Source organism: Jatropha curcas, chromosome 5 (genome assembly GCF_041381405.1).
Source record: "Jatropha curcas cultivar XTBG-Jc1 chromosome 5, XTBG_Jcur_1.0, whole genome shotgun sequence".
NCBI classification, from domain to species: domain Eukaryota; kingdom Viridiplantae; phylum Streptophyta; class Magnoliopsida; order Malpighiales; family Euphorbiaceae; genus Jatropha; species Jatropha curcas.
The window spans coordinates 1,778,825-1,798,871 of record NC_143155.1 but is presented as its reverse complement, the minus strand read 5'-3'; the positions used below and the strand labels follow the sequence as shown (position 1 = coordinate 1,798,871).

General features: G+C 27.4%; 1 protein-coding gene across 1 annotated transcript; it reads right to left on the bottom strand.

Moving 5' to 3' along the window:
- Positions 1 to 13,454: 13,454 nt before the first annotated feature.
- On the bottom strand, positions 13,455 to 15,993 carry LOC105650294 (expansin-A6). Its single transcript, XM_012237171.4, has 3 exons — positions 15,757 to 15,993; positions 15,203 to 15,521; positions 13,455 to 13,848 (listed from the first exon to the last, which is right to left on the bottom strand). The coding sequence occupies exons 1-3, from the start codon at positions 15,908 to 15,910 to the stop codon at positions 13,539 to 13,541; spliced, it is 783 nt and encodes a 260-aa protein (XP_012092561.1). The 5' UTR covers positions 15,911 to 15,993; the 3' UTR covers positions 13,455 to 13,538.
- Positions 15,994 to 20,047: the final 4,054 nt, after the last annotated feature.

Below are 20,047 nucleotides of genomic sequence, written 5' to 3'. Positions count from 1 at the left end.
TTAACAGAAAAATTTTGCAAATTGAATTCAATAAATGAATTCTATAAATTAAAGTGGTCAATAAATTAAAACAAATTAAAAGTACCACAAAACTTTTGTTGTGGATGAATTTTGTATTTATCCTGTTGTAAAGCTAATTAAAAAACAGAGAGAATAAGGTTAAATTTATTCTTAAATTTTAGGATGGCCATGTACAATTTATTCAAAAGTTCATTTTTATACAATTAATACTCCAACTTTGCACTAGATAAATAAAAAGTCAAATTCTTTGCCAAAAAAAAAGAAATAATAATTTTTAATATTTTTAAATAATAAAATTTATTTATAAAAAGGAAAAAACTATTATAATTATAAAAAAATTGCAAAACTATAACATCTTTTTTATTTAAAAAGTAATTAAAAAATATTTAATTTAAAAATTATAGAATTAAAAAGTATTTGTTATTTTTTATTTATATTTGATTGAAAATTAAATTTTTATTCTCTTTGCTCAAAAATTGAGTTTTTTTCTCCGGTGCAAAATGAATTACCACCCGCGAAAACAAAGGAGAAAAGAAAAAGAAATGTCTAAATGTTTTATTTTTTTTCACACATATTAAAAACTCACTGTAGTAAAATATCAATATGAAAAAGATATTTCACTCTACATATTAATAAAGTAGCCATTATTATAGTTAAAGGATAATTTTATTCATATAACTTTTCGATTATGGCCATCTTAAATAATACACGAGGAATTGTTATATTAGAATAATAAGTAAGAATTAATGAGGGTTATTGAAAATAAAATGAAATTTAATTAATAAGGGCATAATAGATAATTCACACATTAACTATAATGCAAAAAAAAAAGAAAATAGACTATAGAAGAAGGCTAAAAAAAAAAAGATGGATTATATTTTTGGAGCGACGAGAGCAATATAAATTAGCAAATTCAGTTTAAAATTTTGAATAAAATCAAGTCTAATTTCACTTGAATTGATGACTGATATGATTGCAAAAAATTTAAATTTTATATAAAAATTAAAAATTATAAAAAGATTAAGGTTTTTATTTTTTGAGAAAAGATTAAAGTTAAATTATGTAGTTTAATTTAATTTTTATATAATATTATTTATTTAAAGAATTAAATTCATGCTAGTCAAATGTATTTGATTCTTTTTTTTAAATAACCAAAAAATTAATTTTCATAGATTTTTTATTTAAAAATTAAATTTTAAAATTAACCGATGAAATTGTACAATAAAATATTTTATTATTGCTTCGTGGAAAATCAAATTTAAATTGTCGAACTCAATTGAAAAACCTGTAAATCAGTTGACAACCAGATTAAATCATTTAGTTAGACCAATTCGGTTCAAATCGAACCGGACTACCCTAGAACGTGCTAGAAACTTTCTTTTTTCCTAGTCCAGCGATAGACCCGTCGCCGCCCTCCTTCTCTCTCTATCTCTCGTTTTTCCGGTCACCCGAGATAAGTTCGACGGAACTTCTTGCGGGCTCCCTCCTCGCCGTCGCGCCATCGATTTCTCCCTATCTCGGTCTCCGATGAACGCAGCAGGGGAGCGAGCTGCGATCTCTCCTTGGCGATTGACGCAGCAGCGCCTCTGCGCGATTCCGGCAACCTCGATACAGCTGGTCGACCCCAATACTTCCTTCATCGATGACGCGACTTCTCTCTCTGTTCGTTTTCAGTCAGCGCAGCAAACAAGTCGAGCCCGTTCCGGCTAGTTAGAGGACTGATTTCTCGCAAGCAACGCCAAAAATAAACTCCTGAGTGAAATCCGAGCCAGATGGTGTGAAGAACGCTCAATTCTGTGAAGCCGTGAATTTTCGGCTACCGTATACGGCGACGGTCCGGCCACCGGTCGGTGAGTATCCGGCGAGACCCCGGTAGGCAGAAACATGGAGTTAATACACCCAACCCGAATCCAAAATCCCATTTTCAATCAGTATAATTTAAGATTCAGTTTAATAAATTTAATGTAAATTTTAAGTTTAAAAATTATTATTATTGGGTGAAAACAGTTTTGATTAAAATAATTAAGGATGAAGAGTAAAAAAAAATTTAAGCAAGTTATAATTGTTGCCGTAAGAATAAATTGAGGATTTTGATAAATATGGATTTTTAGTATCAATTTCGAATAAAATAAGTAAAACATATAAATTAAAAGATTATAATTACATGGACTTTAATTCATTATATAAATATATATATATATATATATATATGTTCGTCCTTTAAAGAGAAATTGGTTCTTTAATTTAATTTTAGCTAACGATTATTAAGAATTATAATTCTGATTATTAAGAATGATAATTCTAATAATGAAATAACTTGAACGGATTATTAAGAATTATAAATCTAATAATGAAATAACTTGAACCAATTTCATTATTAAGGAACCAATTAAATTAGTTATTTTGAGCAAAATGAAATGAAATTTGAGTAAAATGAAATTTATTGATAGAGGATATCAGTTATTTTGAAATTTGAATTGTGTTATATGAACTAAGATGTTGATGAATTAAGTTATTTAGAAAATATAATATTTTGAGTAAAGTTTAATAGATAAAGAATTGTTTATATTTATATACGTAAGAGATTTATAATTTGGTGATTGGTTAAGGAAGGAAATTGTATTGGATTAAGCAGGAATATATGAGAACTTATCGGAATTAGATTGAAGGTCATTTTAATTTATATATTGAGAATTGATTATAAAATTTTACTATTGATGTTGAAGTTATTGATTGCCCAGTAGATGGACTAAGTGAGTAGTAATCGATAATTATATTAAATGGTTCATATTTGAACAGATGGAAAGTCCTATTTTAAAGAAAATGCCATCAGAAGTATTAATAAGATTTAGATTAGTTATAGTGGATCAATATCTAGCGAATACACGTTAGATTAATTCTTTAACTTTTTATTTAAGGAAAGTTATATGTTTAATGCAGTCTTTTCATTATATTTGTGTTTATTTAGCTCGTCCGAGTTTGTCTATTGTTCCTACTAGTCAAAGTTCAAATTAAGGCTTGCTCCTTCTTTTATCATTGGATTAATAATAACTTATGCATACCACCATTTGCATACATGCATTGACCATTTCGCATACATGCATTGACCATTTCGCATCTTATAAAAATATATATACAAATGATAATCAACCTTCACTATTTTAACACTCTATTATAAAAATAACATTTTTTACATTATGATCATCATATAACTTATAATTTTATAAGCTTATGAGAATTATATATTTAAATACATTCTATAATTACATTCATATGTGTGTAATGGTCTTCTATGTGATTCTCTATATTATATGAGTTGATTGAATTACTTGCAATGTGACTATATTGTACCTTGTTTGCAGGTGAAATTAGAATGAAGTGGGTCATCATGGGATTGTGAGAATGATTCGCGTCATTGGCCATGTATGGGAGATCGACGCTGCCGTGTGCACTTGATGAAACATGATATGAATGATATGGCAAAATCATAGGGTGACCTCCTGTTGGAAATGGAAAAGAAAGAGAGAATGAAAAAAATAATGTGAGGATTGGTCAAGTAAGGAACAAACCAGTTGGCCATGTTTGGGGGACGTGCTCTCTAGTGCACACGTATAAGAGGACAGGTTATGTGTAAGAATGGTTTGTCAAGGATTTGTGACGCCACTGACCACTCTCCATTTAATGTGATTACATGAATGTGATATTGCTTATGGTTGTTGATGTTGTGACATGTGCTTGATTGATCGAGTGTTCATCGTAATAAATGTGGAAAGTATCATGTGTGACCGTTTAGGTTATGCGTTATTTATTATTATTTACTGAGTTTGTGAAACTCACCTCTTCCTTAAATTTTTCTCAGGAGGTAAACACTGTATTGAGATAAGCTTTGCTCTTTCTGCGCAGAGTTACAATAGTAAATTTCAATTTTTAGTAATATTTAAAAGTACAGTATTTTGTATAAAAATTTATCTATTTTTGTACTGGGTTCTGCAGTTAGGGAGTCATATATTACAATTTATCATGTAAAAGTCATTAGTGAATTTTCAATAAATCTGTAGAATTTTCTAAATGACTTTTTTTTTAAAAAAAATACGAATGGACCAGTTTGCCCATATTATAGGTGACGTTAATGACATAAAAATTATAGACCCGAGCTATGAATTATTTGAAATATGGAAGCTGGGCCAAAGATATAAATTGATAGTATGATTTAATAACGTCATATTATGAACTTATTGTTCCTAAAACTGGTTTAAATGACTGGATTCATATGAGTTAGACTTATTATGGATCTCGGAGACTTTAAGCTTATCTGAGCCTTAGTGCCGATGCAGCCCACAGTTTTGAATTGTGACATTTCTAATACCATATTAAAAATATAAAAAATATAATATCTCGAGTTCGAGTTTTTTTCACAATAAATATGATTACCTATTTGTTGATCTTCTTTCCACCGTAAAAATTTCATATAAATAAATTATATAGCTTCGTTAAATGTTGAAATTTTTACGAAATGTCGGTTCTTTGAGCAAGAAGATTGAAATTGAGTGTTAATTCTATTTTGAAAATTGTTTTCTTGTCTTGAAAGATAAAAACTGCTAGAAAGTCCAGTTTTGGTGATTTTTCAATTTTGTTTTCTTTTTCCAATTTAGAAAACTCAATCCTTAACACTTTTCAATTCCAAAAGAAACCAAAAATAGAATATATTACATTATGGTTTTCTCTTTTTCTAGAAAATGTTTCTGTTTGCCTAATTAATATTTTATTTTATTTTTAATACATAGAAATTGTTATAAAAAAATAACTACAAATAAAAACAAGTTAATTAACATCCTTCTAAAAAATAAACCATAATAGGTGATAATAACAATTATTTAGCATTTTCAAAATATCTTCATTTTTTTTATCCGACAGCTTATTGGTTTCGACTCATGTAAATTGAGTCCAAATGCTTCATAGTAATTTTTCCTAGTATTCAAAAAAAAAAATAATAATAAATAAATAAAGCCACCCGTAAACTTGTAACGTAGGTACTAGGTATCTTAACTTGCAAAGTTGTGCAACGGACCACGCAATCAACTTGCTCCGGTCAATACGGCCGTAGATCGATGAATGTGATTAGAACCCCTTCCACATGATGCACCTCCATGTGCAAAAAACTTAAATTTTAAAATAAATAAATATTTTAATTGCCTTCAAATATTTTAATATATCATTGAAAATATTTATAAATTTTATATTCTTTACGTATTCTTCAACTACTTACTGATAAATAAATATTAGTTATACATTAAAATTTTCATTGTCTGAAAGACCGAAACTTATAATTCTAACATTACTGAATTACAGATAAGTTAGTCTAATCAAAATTATTTATATTTAATATGAATATTTGGAAAATTAATATAAAATATTTAATCTTTCCATAGTTAAATAATCAATATTTATATTGATAAAACTGATATTGACTTTATAATCCTAAACTATATGATGATGCTGTATTTTAGAAAGTTCTATTACTAAAAAAGAAACAAAGAAATTTATATTAAATCATCTTTGCAATTTTTACCCTAACAAGGTCAGTACAGACTAGCTTTGAATTAATAAATTAAGTCCACTTTGGAAAGCTTCTAGAAGAGGGGCCTAATTTAGTTGAATTGCTTGCAAAATCTAAAATATTTTCAAACAACCTTTTAATTTAATACCTATTGTACCCTTTTCAACACTACACATCATTTTTCCTTTTTATTCCTATGGTTAGGTAATCTTAGTTTTAATATGAATAATTGTATTATTGCCTGTGGGTTTGAGCAAAATCAACAAAATTAATGCAATTGAACCAAACCAAACTGCCCAATTCGGTTTCGATTAAGTCAAAACAGAAAAATCGGTTCAATTATTTAGGAGTAGTTAGGTGTAAGTTCTGATTATCACACACACAAAAATAAAAATCTAGCTCTCCTTATTTAAGAAATTAAAATAATTCAATTGGAATCGATAAGAATATCTTTCCTCCATTTTGACTGTAAACAAATTGCAAGTTAGTATTTTGTTATTTTATAATTCTAATTTTATTCTACATCCAACTTGTGAATTTAAAAAAGATACATACTTTTAATATATAAATCTCTTTCAACTAACATCTTTGCTTGTAATATAGGTGGAGTGCATATCCATTCACGGATGGAGGGTAGGGGTCTTCTCCAAACCACACAAATCGATTCAAAACCGCCATTTTAAAAAATTGATGATTTGGTTTGATTTATAAAATTTAAAATCGAACTTTTGATTTGGTTTATAATTTTAAAGTTATAACTGTATGAACTAAACCAAATCGTTATATATATATATGTGTGTGTGTTTAATTCAATTTTTTTAATGAAAATTTCCTTTGTATTGATCAATTTATATTTGATAGTAAATTATGAGATTAGTTATATTGGATGATAATCGAAAATAATTTCTTATTAATTAGATAAATTATGGATTATTTTCTAAAATGTTCAAATGTTAAAGATTCATGTAAAATTAGATTAATATGTATGTACAAACTATAGATGTAATTAAATCAAAATTTAAATTCTACATTTATAATTTGCTTAATTATTATTTTACTGAATATATAACATATTTTACGCTATACTGAGAATACAAAAATAAAAAATTAATTTAAAAACTTTTAATACCTATTCAAAAACATGTGTATTTTATGGTATAATTTTTATTAATTCATTTTTCATATTTTGTATAATGTTAATATAAGAATATTTTTTTATAATTGCAATAATTATAATACTCGTCAATTATTTGTGTTTGGACGAAATAATTATTCGCTTAATCTTAACAATTGAGGAAATGCATAAGTGAAAGCAATTAGAAAAGAGAATTCTTATCCAGATCCGGTCCATATTTCTATCTATGAATCAAATCAATAAAATTCAATATATATAAAATTAAAAAAATCCATAATATTATTATTATTGATGACATTAATAGTAATATTCACTCAATTAATTAAAAAATAATATAAAAATCATTTTTCCTGTCACACCTTAAAAATTATTTCTTACGTGATTGTCGTGGTGAAATCATGGTTGCAGGTACTTTGAAGCACAAATATCCACTTCAACCTGCAGAAGCTGAGATGGAAGCGACTCATTTTGGCATTGCTAGGGCGACAGAGCTTCGCTTTACCTCCTTTGTCTCTTCAAACGAGTTTCGTACCAGAACTCTAAAATGTTTATTGTTAATTAGCCAGTGTTCCTTTTTTCTCGACTTCTCATGTGTATAAGGAAGCAAACGGAGTAGCTCGTTCTCTTACTGAGTTAGCTCTCTCTTTAGATTTAGAAGAGTATATTATAGATATAAAGAGACAAATATTAATTAGTATTAATAGATTATGTTAATTTTCTTTTTGTATAATCCATTATTTGTAGTAATTAAGAGACTAATATTAATCCTAGCTAGTCAAATATAGGGTTGTAAACGACTCGATAAAGCTTGTTCATGGGCCTACTCACGAGCTAATAAATTAAGCTCAAGCTTAGTTCATTTGTTAAACGATCTCAATAGCTCAACTCCATAAAATTATTAAACGAGGTTGAACGGGTTTTTATTGAGCCAAATATTTAGCGACTCACAAGTAACTCGGCTCATTTACAGCCGTAGTAAAATTTAATTAAAATTCTGCATATTTTATCACCAGTTAAATAAGAAAATGTGATATGATATATAAACTGCGTTCTATGATCCATGAAGAACGAATTTAATGTAAAAAAATCATAACAAATAAGTAGAATGCCTAATTTTAGATACTTAATAATCTCAAATAACTAATAATCACAAATGAATTTGGAACCTAAAATTTTGTTTACAAACGATAGATAGAAGTTAGTTTAACAATATTGAATTTTGTAAAATTGAATTTACAAGATGAAAATCAAAACTTCATCCATTATCAAACAATAAAATATGAAACTTCTTACAATTTTGTGTAATTAATTTATATCAAATAAGCTTTTAATCTCAAATATTTTCTTATTTATCTTAACAAACACACCACACAAACTTATAGTAATCACGCATTTTGTTTTCCTTGGGTATGAAAGCCCAAATATTTATAATGGACAAGCAACATGATAATAACGATCTTGGATTGGGAACAATTATAATCCATTTAGGCCCAATAAACGTTATATGGGCTCAAAAGGTTTCTCATGCAAAATTTTTATAATAATGGGCTCTATCCAATGATTAATCTTATACTCGCAAGGCCCAAGGTCCAATGGGTTCTCTGCTAGCCCTTTTATGTTTTCGAGTCCGAGTACTCGGGTTTCCTTCTATAGATGCTTGTTATTTGGAATGTGAAGTAAAACCTCCGTTTGTAATGAGAGTTCAAAAAATTTTTCATTCCTATTTTATTTATCAATTTATATTTTCATTTATAAATTATCCTTTTTAGAGAGATATGAATGAATTTTTGTGCTTAGTTTAAATGTGAATTCATTTCGAACATATACGTTTCGGTAGTTTTACTATCTATTTTGATAAAATTTTAATTAAATATAACTAATTTTATATAATAAAAAAAAAAAAACACCTTAAGTGCGAAATTATAGATGATTTTAGTGTTAGATATGACAAATGTGTCAACTAAATTATTTTATCACCTCAAATGGTTATATTTTGTCGCGTGCTTGAAATTACAATCAAAAGCAATTATTAATTGACAAAATGTTTTTATTAAACTATTAATTTCAATTTATGATTATAAATTGTGGTATCAATGTAATACATTGATTTTATATTTTCAAAACTTTTAGATTTAAACAAAAATGAAAACAGAACATATTTATATGTTATGATGTTATTTTTGGTATTTTAAAATTAAACTTAAGCTTCAGCTTGATAGTATTCTCCATGCATTTACATGTTTGAATTGGGTTTGAACCGCTATCATCTTTTCTTTTCTCTTCCCTTTCTCTGTAGATAAAAAATAATAATAATAATAATTTTTAGATTAAGTTATAATTATCGGAGCCAAGCTAGCTGGATAATCCAGCCAGCCAAAAGAATAGATATTTAAATTTTTAGAGAATTTATCAAATTTTCTACAAAAGCAAAAGCATCATTAACAAAGTTGTAGGTTAAGTTTAGAAGTTAGGTTCATCTTTCCCTGTATATTTATAATGTGAGCATCTATTCACATTGCATACATGGCATTTTATGTTGCATATTTTATTGTATTTGTATGGATGAGATTAAGATGATAATTGATAACATGTGTTCGTTAAACGTTTCATAATTCATTTTCTCAAACTTTAAATATTGATATAACTGTTATGTCAGACATTATAAATGATAAAGATATTATATTATCAAACCAAATGTAATATAATATTTGTTCGGTTTAGTACAAATGAATTTCATATGTAGAGTTTGTAAAAAAAGGAAAAGAAAATTCATACACTTTAAATTATAGTTAAATTAGATAGCAAGTACATATATATGACTTGAATAAAACTCAAATTTAATTATTTTTTCCCTCCATTTTAATATATAAAAAAAAATAAATGAAACTCTAAATTTGAAATTTTTAAAAATAATATTTAGTGATTTACAGCTAAATTGAGGCTAATAATCCTCTTCTTCAACCTAAATTTCTTACCATAGGGATGCATGATGAGCACATATCACGAGGAATCATTTGGCTTTATATGGGAGTAAATTTCCATCAAGAAGAAGAGAGCCCCACAATTAGCTAAGTAAAAAAGAAGCAAAGAAATTAGTGTTTGGGTTAGGGTTAGGGTTAGGGTTAGGGTTAGAGTATCCAATGCTCTCTCTAACTTTGGATTTCCTTTTTTCAGGCATAATAATAAGAATCCGAAGATCTTTGTCTCAAAAATGAAACAAAAAGATACAAATAACAACATTCTATTTCTACCCACATGCTTACACAGTGCATTAACAATAGCCTAACCCCACCATGTGCCTGCATTTGCATTGCTCCTTCTTCTCTGATAGTGACCATTTTTTTTTCTTTTTTCTTTCTAATTTCCCTTCTTTGTGAAGAAGCCCACTTGAACTAACAGATACGTGTATGGAAGAAGCGGATTGCATTTCTAGATAAATTTTTACCTGTAAAATCATAGAATTTAAAAAATCTAATTTCAATCACTTTTAAAGAACTTTGATTGAGTCAATCAAGTATTCGTTTCATTGGTTTTCTCACTTATGTAAATATTGAAAGATTTCGAATTCGAGTCTTTTTTACTACAATTGTTTTTATTAATTTGGTGAGCATTGTGTAACCGACAGTATTATCTTAAATTATTAGATATCTAATGAATTAAAAAAATTATTTTATTTCAATAACACCTGGAGTCTAAATGTAAGAATAAAAAAAGCTTGTTTAATGTGAAATTGTTTTTAAATTTTTATAATAATCAAAAAATAAATTATTATGAGGTATTTACATTTATTAATTAAAACTTCAAAATATAAAAACAGATTACCACAAATAATATTAATAAATGAAAAACTATTTTGCTTATTGAAATTTGAATTTACAATCTTACATCCCGTTTAGAAGAAATAAATTATGGTTATAGAATTCATTTATAAATAAATTTATTTATAAATGAATTTGTCATGTTTGGTATACTACAATTTAAAATAAAAAATTCAATTGATTCTACAAAATTATATTTTGAATAAATTCTTAAATGAAAATTAATTTGTCATTTTTTATTAAAATATAAATAATAAATTTCATATAAATCAGTACACTAATATTCCATGCTAATTACTTAATTATATAAGCAATAACATTCATCATAACAATTATTTTTAATTGATGTAAAAAAATTTATTGATTTAAGTAATTAATTTGGAAACTAAAAAAAAAATATTAAGAATATTACTATTGTTTCTACCTGCATTTGAAAACAATTGTTGATGCTCAGTTTTTATAGTTTCAGAGTAATAATAGTTAAAATTATTACTAGACTTCAAAAAAAAAAGTCATTATTAATTTGAAATTTTCCAAAAAAAAAAGGGAAAAAAAATAAAAATATAAACTAACGTCATTATTGGATTAAAAGAAAATAACGTTGTTATAGTTTGAAATTTTCCAAAGAAAATAAAGAAAAAGGAAAAAAAAGGTAAAAATAGTTGAGTTTATAGTGGAGAATAATTTTGTTAATAAATATTTCAATAGTCAATTTTATAGAATTTATTTACAAATTTCATTATTTTTAATAGAATTTGAGTTAGGCATATTCAATTTCATAGAATCCAATTTGTAAAAATTCAAATATGTTTTTTTTTTTTTATTCCAAACACAACATTTTGAATTTCTAAATGAATTTTATAAATTACAAATGCACCCTTAATGTTTTTGATAAGTATTTCAGATTTTTAGTATCAGTTAAATTGATTTTATATTAAATAATAATAAAATAATTGATACCAAATGGGAACTTTAACATTTTACGTTCTTGGATTCTACCAACCCTGTCTTTTCTCCAAGTTCACCTTCCAAAGCCTACCCAAAACAATATACCATAGCTCCCTAATTTCATGAAGGGCCCAAAAAGTGATTATTAGGTAACATCCAACAGTATTTCTTAGAAGTTTCTCAAAAGGAAGGAAATTAGGAATCCAAGATTATTTTATAGGAAATTCTTGTTTTGCTTTTGAGTAATTTTGATTTAGGGGTATATAAATAATCCATCGATCAAAATGAACCGAACAGAAGTAGATTAAACCAAATCAAACTTTTAAAATGAAAACTGTATATAGGTATTTTTCAGATTGATTTAACGAAATGGAAATCAAATTTAAAAAAAAAAATTCAATTCATTTATTTAAATTAAAAATCGAAAAAATTCAGTTGACAAGTGAAGAACAAAAAAATGGGTGGGGAAGGAAAATCCTTGTGATTTTTGAACTTGTGAAGTTCACAAGGGAAATTTCCCTACCTATTTGTTTGGATCGAAGCAAGTACCTTTTTGTACCAAATGTTTATATGGGTATACTAAGATTGCCTTTCATTTCAATTTTAAGTAAATTACCATGTTCTTGCAATACCGTGGTACTGCAAAGTCCTATATGTACCTCTTCTCCTTTTTTTTTTTTTTTTTTTTTTTTGTATTTTGTATTTTTTATTTTGTAAATTGACTATTGCAAGTGGGAATTGATTGAAGGGAGTTGCTTTGTCACCCACTTGCAAGGATCTAACACTATTCTCATAAAAACAAAATTAGTTTGATTTACTTTCTAGTAGGGCCGAAAAAGTTTGATAAAATCAATTAAATTGGATGACTTTAGTTGAATTCAATTTAGCTTTCAATAAATTTGGTTTGATTTTGATTTTAATAAAAGAAAAATTAAAATCTTTTGATCCGATCAAGTTTTTATTAAGTCCAAATTTGTTCAAAAATAGAATCAAATTGATTAAATTGATTTGAACCGAATTGACTGAATTCTTATTTTCAATTTCTAATAATAAAATTTATGCCGTCATTTATAGAAGTATTCTATATTTTAATTTCAAACTACGTGAAACAAGAGTTCTTTAATACCAATATAGTTATACGAAGCATAATGTTTATAATAAAGAATGATAGTGTACCAATTTCTTCTTCTTATTATTATTATTTTGCTCTTAACAACAAAAATGTTATGTAACCTAAGCCATGTCATTGAAGTCAAAACAACTATTACAGTTGGGATTTTTTTTCTTTTGAAAGGTGTTACAGTTGGGATTTGAACATAGGAGCCACCTAGTTGTTATTATTAATATCTCGCCCCTCTCCAGAGAGAGGAAAAAAAATAAAAAAGATTAGTTATTATAAAATACTATACAAGTTACTAAAATTTAATATCGATGCAATAGATATCAACAAGACATCACATATTATTATTTTTAGTCGATCAGATATATTTTGATTAATTATTTTCGAGCTTGAGTCCTCCAATTACCCTTATTGTGAATGATATGTTACTTAAGAAAGTGCATGAACAAATATAGATATAACAAGAGTGGCTTTCAATCTTATAATCAAACAATTTCAAAAGGGTGAAATGAAGAAATTTAGAATATAGAAGACAAACCAAATAAACATTTCTCAAATTCAACTATAAATTAGTACAATACACTTCTCAAATGTATACCCATCAACATATATATAAAAAAAGGTTGCGGGCTAACAATTTTTGTTTCGCCGCTTCAACCACTAAACTAAGCGTTGCAGCTCTAACACACCAAACCCACCGATCACAAAGTCAAAAAATATAACAAAGTCTCCATTTTCACTCTTGTTTTAGTCCCTCTCTGTCCTCTAATTATGCAATTACTGGAAAAACCCATACACCCATGTCAAAATATGCTTATGAAATAAAGAAAAAGAAAAAAAGATGGGAACCAAAAAGGGTAAAAATGGAAATAGATTATGGCGGGAAACATGAATTCTTTTTATAAATTTCTCACTTTCTCTTTCGGTTAAATTGGAAAATCAGACTCTGAAATTCTTTCCACTGAATGTTTGACCAAACTGCCAGTTGGATGGGACTATGTTCCATGAAGTGGAACTGCGTCTGTCACTGCCTGTGACTCTGAACGAAAGTGACTGACCAACCAAAACAGCATTTGACTGCCAATTTTGACCCCAGTTACGGCTCATGCTCATCCACCCAGTCCTTGTGCCCTTCACGCTAACCTTCACGATATCCCCTGCACCCGCCACGTTGGAGATCAAAACCAAGTTGAAGTAACGGAATCCGTTAATTGTAAACCTGATACCGCCGCTCTTGCGGCATGGCACCCTGCATAAATAAATCAAAACCCGTAAGGACAATTGGGTCATTTTATAAAAAGAGAGAAGGATAGCATGGAACACGGAGCGTAATTTTAGTGTGGGACACTGCACTGTAAGCTCTTAACATATTTTAATTTATTTAATCAACGACGACCATTATGGACTTCGTGGCCAGTGTTAGGTTTGTTTTGCTTTTGGTTTCCGCGCTTTGACGACTTTGTCGTTTTCAATTTTTTATGGTCAAAAAGTAATCTTTGCATGTAAAGAGGAAGAATTAAAAGAAGTTATTTAGGTATGGGTCTCTCAGTATGTGCAGTGTACACGTATTAATGCATAATCAACAAACTACATGCATGGTCAAAACTCAAATCAATATATTTATATCTATTAAATTAATATATTTATATTCTTATCTAGAATATCTTTAACCAACCAACCTGGATTTCAAGAATAATAAAACTCAAATCAATTTGGTTGGTTTATAATTATATGGATGTCTCAATTTATCAACTTGGTTTTTATAGAGCCTTTTGTATGGTGCAGGGATATTTTGGTGATTTAACAGCAATAGATTCGAGAAAAAGAGTGAAAACAAAACCACCGAAAGTGACTATAAAGTATAAAACGGTTCTTTAATTAGCGAAAATCAAGTAAATGACAAAATAGTATAAACGGTTCTATCTAGCTGCATAGGATTCGGCAGCAAATGAAAGATATTTTGGTCATTTTACACTAAAGATAGCAACTTTGCCCGCCACATGACAGAAGCTATAATAAACCAGAATCCGACCCATACGGCCATCAGACGCTGACCCACAAAACCCACGCAAAAAACAGAGCACCAAAATACTTGGATAGAGAGCATATTTCTATTTATCAAAAAAAATTTTTTTTTCACAAAAAAAAAAGAATTACTAGCAGTAGTTGTTAAAGGCTATTTCACCATTTAATACTTGAAAAAAAAGGAAAAGAATATTGAAATTTCACGAAATTATGCTAATTTAGCAACCCTACTTGTCTATTTTTCATTAGGAAAGTGTAATTTTAGTAAGTATTATACCGTTTTATTTGTAATAATTACATACAATTATAATTTGTTAACATAATTTTCATTTTTTTATTATAATATATTATATTAATAATATTATAGTAATAGAAAATGACATGCCAGGTGAAATAACTAATTTTATGTAATAATGAGCTTTGCCTAGTTGGCAGCAATAATTTTGTTTCTAAAACCGTAACGTTTGACGGTTAAAAACAATTAGAGACTAATTAGCAAAAATAAACCTATCTAAATATGTAAGGTGCCAGAGTTTATACTTTTGTTTAAAGCAAATTAAACTTTAATAATGGCTTACCGGCGGTAGGAAACGGGGACAATTCCGGCACGGTACTCGGCGATCTTGAGGAACATAGGCATGGCAAGGTCAAAATGGGGGCGAGGAGGGTTACACCAGCCACCGTTGTCATTAGGAAGAGCATAATTAGGTGGGCAAAAATTTGTAGCAGTAATAAAAATAGAAGGGCTGCCTGAATGACACCATTGTGGGTCATTTGCGCATTTTATTTCAAAACAAGCTCCACAACTAAGTCCATTGTTAAACAGAGCTGTGCTTAATGCTGCAGTGTTCACTCCATAGCCTTGGCTATACAAGTTACCATATCCACAAGCTCCGCCTATATAAAACCAAAAACACTAGATCTTAAACTAATGCCGAAAAAAATAAATGACATTTTCTTAGTCCGTGATGAAATATAGTATAATACAATTCTTGTATTATATTACACTTCATTATGAATCTAACATCAGATTTTGTAAAATTCGATGTTAAACTCATAATTAAAAACTCAGTGAAAGATATAACTGAGCTGCGAATAATGAAGGAAGATGAAGAGAAAAAGAGTGACATACCCATAGTGCCTGAAGCATCAGAACCGCCATAGAAGGTAGCATGAGCGGTTTGCCATGCTCCGCCCATGTAATTACCAGGGATTCTAGCTTCAGCAACCACCCACATTAGTGACATTACTACACTTGCAACGGAAAGCATCCTAACCATTGCCATTTTTACTAAATGCAATTCTAGAGAGAGAGAAAAAAGAGAAAGAGAGAGAGATTGTGTTAATGGAGATGTGAGGGACTAAGGAGAGGGAAGGTAGAGTACTTAAAGAGGAGGCTACAGGGGTATCAATTGGAATTTTCAAACAAATCCATCATTAATAGGGTCTTGTTCTTGTTCTTGCTTGTGCGTGTGAAACTAAAATGGATTTTCTGCTACTGTTTATTTCTTCCACTCTCTCTTTCGCATTTGTCATATACGCTCCAATTGTGTTAGTCCTTTTCCGGATATATGTGGGGCCTATAGAAATTACAAGCGTATTTCTCCCACTTGATTGGAGATAATTTTCTACTCGCTCTTTGGTGCAAGTGTTTTAAATATACATATAATATATTTTTTCTCTTTAGGGACTATTGCCCAGTTTTCCTCTTACGCGTGAAATTACTGCTTACTTTGTTTGTCGGAATTAATTTATTTTTTTGAAAACATATTTTTTTTTAAAAAATTTTAACAAATCTTTTAACTTTATTCTAATATTTAAAAATTGTTAATTTTGTAAATTTATAAAATATTCAAATTTATTAATAAATATAAAAAATAATATATTAAAATATTTACTATATATATATATATAATTGTTGTACTTTTTGAACTTGTATGATAATATACTTATAATTTTTCGAAAAAAAAAATATAATGAAGAAAACGTGGATATGCAATTTACATATATAATTGACAATAGAAAAAATGTAAATTTATAATTGAATTATTGATGAATGATTAAAGATTTATTCAAATTAGGAGGTCAAAAATATTATTGAGAAGGAAAAGTTAATAATTTAATATTTTTTGGGAAAACAATTTCATATTAATAATTGTTAGCAACTGAAAAATATGAATTGAATTCAATTACATAACAAAAAAACATGATAAATTAATCATCATAATTTGAAATGCTCAAAAATATAATTTAAATTATGGAATGCTATTCTTTATCTAATTAAAAAGTTAAATAAGCATTTGATTTTCCAAAATCACACTGGAAAATATGTATTTTCAGAAAAATTACTTAATAATGTGATGCAACTAACAAGCAAGATAATTCTAAAAAAAAAAAAAAGAATACGCGTTGGGTCCCACCATTCACACTATTTTAGCAATGCTAAAAATTGAATTAAAATCAGAAAATCAGGACAAAAGGAAAATGAAAGAGGAATATTCATAAAAGAGTAAGACCCACTTGTTTTTTGTCTGGCCACGTAATTTCTACTTTCTACTGTATCTCATGCTTATATAACGTGACATCACTTAAGGGATGATACGTGGAAATAAATAAATTTATTAATTAATAAAATAAAAAGAGTACGAATCGAGTACAGCATGAAAAGAGTAAAGATGACACAGATCTAGAGAACCAAGCTAAGTAAGCTTTGCGTTGAGCTTAAGTTTTGGCGTGATGAGCGGTTGTGATTTCAAACGAGATTTCGTGCTGGGGTCGACAGCAAGATCTTAGATGGATACAAGCTAGAAGACACTGAGAGACCCAAAGGGCATCCAACGTGGGGATATGGGACCCACCTCCCTTCCCATAATTATTATTTGTATTTTTTTTTTAAAATTAAAGATTAAATAACTCCGTAATTATCGCTCCATATACTCCGGCGGGGTTTAACCGTAAGCGGGGCACACAGAAAGGAGCACAATCTCGAGCCGCACGCGCGCACGCAGACAATGACTACTCTCCACGCCTAATTTTTTCGCTTTTAACCTTTTTTTTTTTTTTTTTTTTTTTTTTTTTTTTTAAAGAAAAACTCTCAATTGCTAAGTGAAATTTGTTCTTCACAAGTAATTAAAGTTTAATTCTTAGGTAAGATAATAAAAGTTTTGTCGACATGAGTGATTTATTTATTATTTGTTTAACCAATATGAATGATTTATTTTTAAGGTAAAATATACCATGACGTACCGAATTTTTATTACAATTTTACTGTTGGTTCATCCCGCTCCGTCGCTCCGTCAAAAGAGTAAATTTTTTTTTCAAAAAAGTAATCATATCCTTTTAAAAAAGCAAGTCTAACTAATAGTAAATAACTGATTTTTTGGAAAAAAAAATTTGATAATTCATTTAAATTAAAATTTAAGCACGCCTTAATAATTGCTCAAAAATAAAGAGATGAAATTATTAATTAAAATATAATTTAAGGATCCAAGTATATTTTTTCCTTATTTTTAATTGAATTAGAGATATACAATATGTGCATATATTGATGCATTCTGATTTCTTTTGTTTTATTAAATAATTTTCTTAACAAATATATTATTTGGTTATAATATTAAAAATTAATTAAAATACTAATATTTATAATTTATAAGAATGTGAAAATATTTATAATTGTGGAAATTTTATATTTTTAAAAATTAAATGTAAAAAATGTATAAAAATTTGTTACAGTTATTTACTAGTGAGCCATAGTATGCATGGATGATAGTGACTATTATAGTGAATATGTTTATAAAGTCATAGTAAATTTATCAATATTGAATAATGTTTTCCTTTTAAAAATAGAAATTCATTTTCTTTAAAATGACTCACTTTTCTTTGACTCAAAAAATTTTCTTTTCATTGATTGATTTTTCCAAGTATTCTAAACATTAAAAATTTTAAAAATAATTTATCTAGAAAATATTTTTCGATAAATATTCGGAGCCTATATGTTTGATATCATATCGTTATTTAAATTATTTAAAAAATATTTTTCATTAAGTTAGAGTTCAATAAAACATTTTATGAAGAAGTCATTAAAATTTATCTTTAAGTTAATTTCGAATATTTTCATCATAAACTTATTAAAATAATTCTTTTTGTCATTTTATTAACTAAACAAATTCATAGTTGGTCATTAGTAAATGATTGGGCGGCTTAAGTTGTGTCATTTCACTCACTTTAGCATGAGTATGCAATTGGACTAGCTTTTGCATCGTCATTTACGTAGAATGTTTTAAAATTTGAATTTGGGATAAAGATGAAGAAATTAGGTATAATTCAACTAGGTAATCAACAAATTTGCTTTGTCTTTGTTCATCGGATAAGTAGTTACTTTTCCTCGGTCACAAAATCGAATTTGAAATCTTCTATTTCTTCTCGTATATTTTATAAGATCTGAAAAGATTAATCGATAAATATGCATGACCATTTTTGAAGTAAAAAACGACTCTCGACCGCTTTTATTTTTTAAATAAAAAGAAAGTATTTAAATCCTAACAGATTATACGAGGCTAAATAATTTTTATTAATTGTTCAACTATATATTAAACTAATTAAAGAAAACTATATACTAAAACTTACTAATTAATGGCTAGTTTATTATTATTTTATTAATAATTTTTATGTAAAATGTTATAATTATGTATATAATTTGTTACTTTATGAATTGTAAGCTGCACCTTGTATAACTTTTAAATAATTTAAAATGCAATGAACTAGCATAGTAGAATTTAAAAAGCTACCTTACGTTTAATTCATGTTCACAAAATTAATTATCCTAATAACTACTACTTTTGTTTCAAAATATAATAAATATTTTTTTTCATACTTACCCTTTGTATATGATTAATAATTATTACTTCAATTTAATGATTTTCTTGGAGAATTAATATTAAATTTAGAATAATGTAGTCAATGTACTCGATAATTATTGTAATTTAGACATATTTAATGGTTTTCTTAAGGAACGTGAAATTACAAATGTGACAAGTATTATGGAAAAGATGTAGTATTAGTTATTTTAATACTCTCTCTGTCCTAAAAAAAATAGTTCACTTTCTATTTTCATACAGATTAAGAAAGCCGTAATTATTATGATTAAATGAAATTTTATTCATATGACTTTATTATCATGCTCATTTTAAATAACATATGAGCAATTATTATATTAAAAAATAAGTAACAAGTAATAAAAGTTATTGAAAACAATATAAAATTAATAAGGATATAGTAGGCAATTTAAAGATTAACTATGATGAAAAAAGGAAAGTGAACTATATTTTGGAACAAACTAAAAAGGAAAGAGGATTATCTTTTTATGACAGAGGGAGTAGTTGTTAATTATTTTACTAGCACTTTATTAAACGTTTATACTCTAA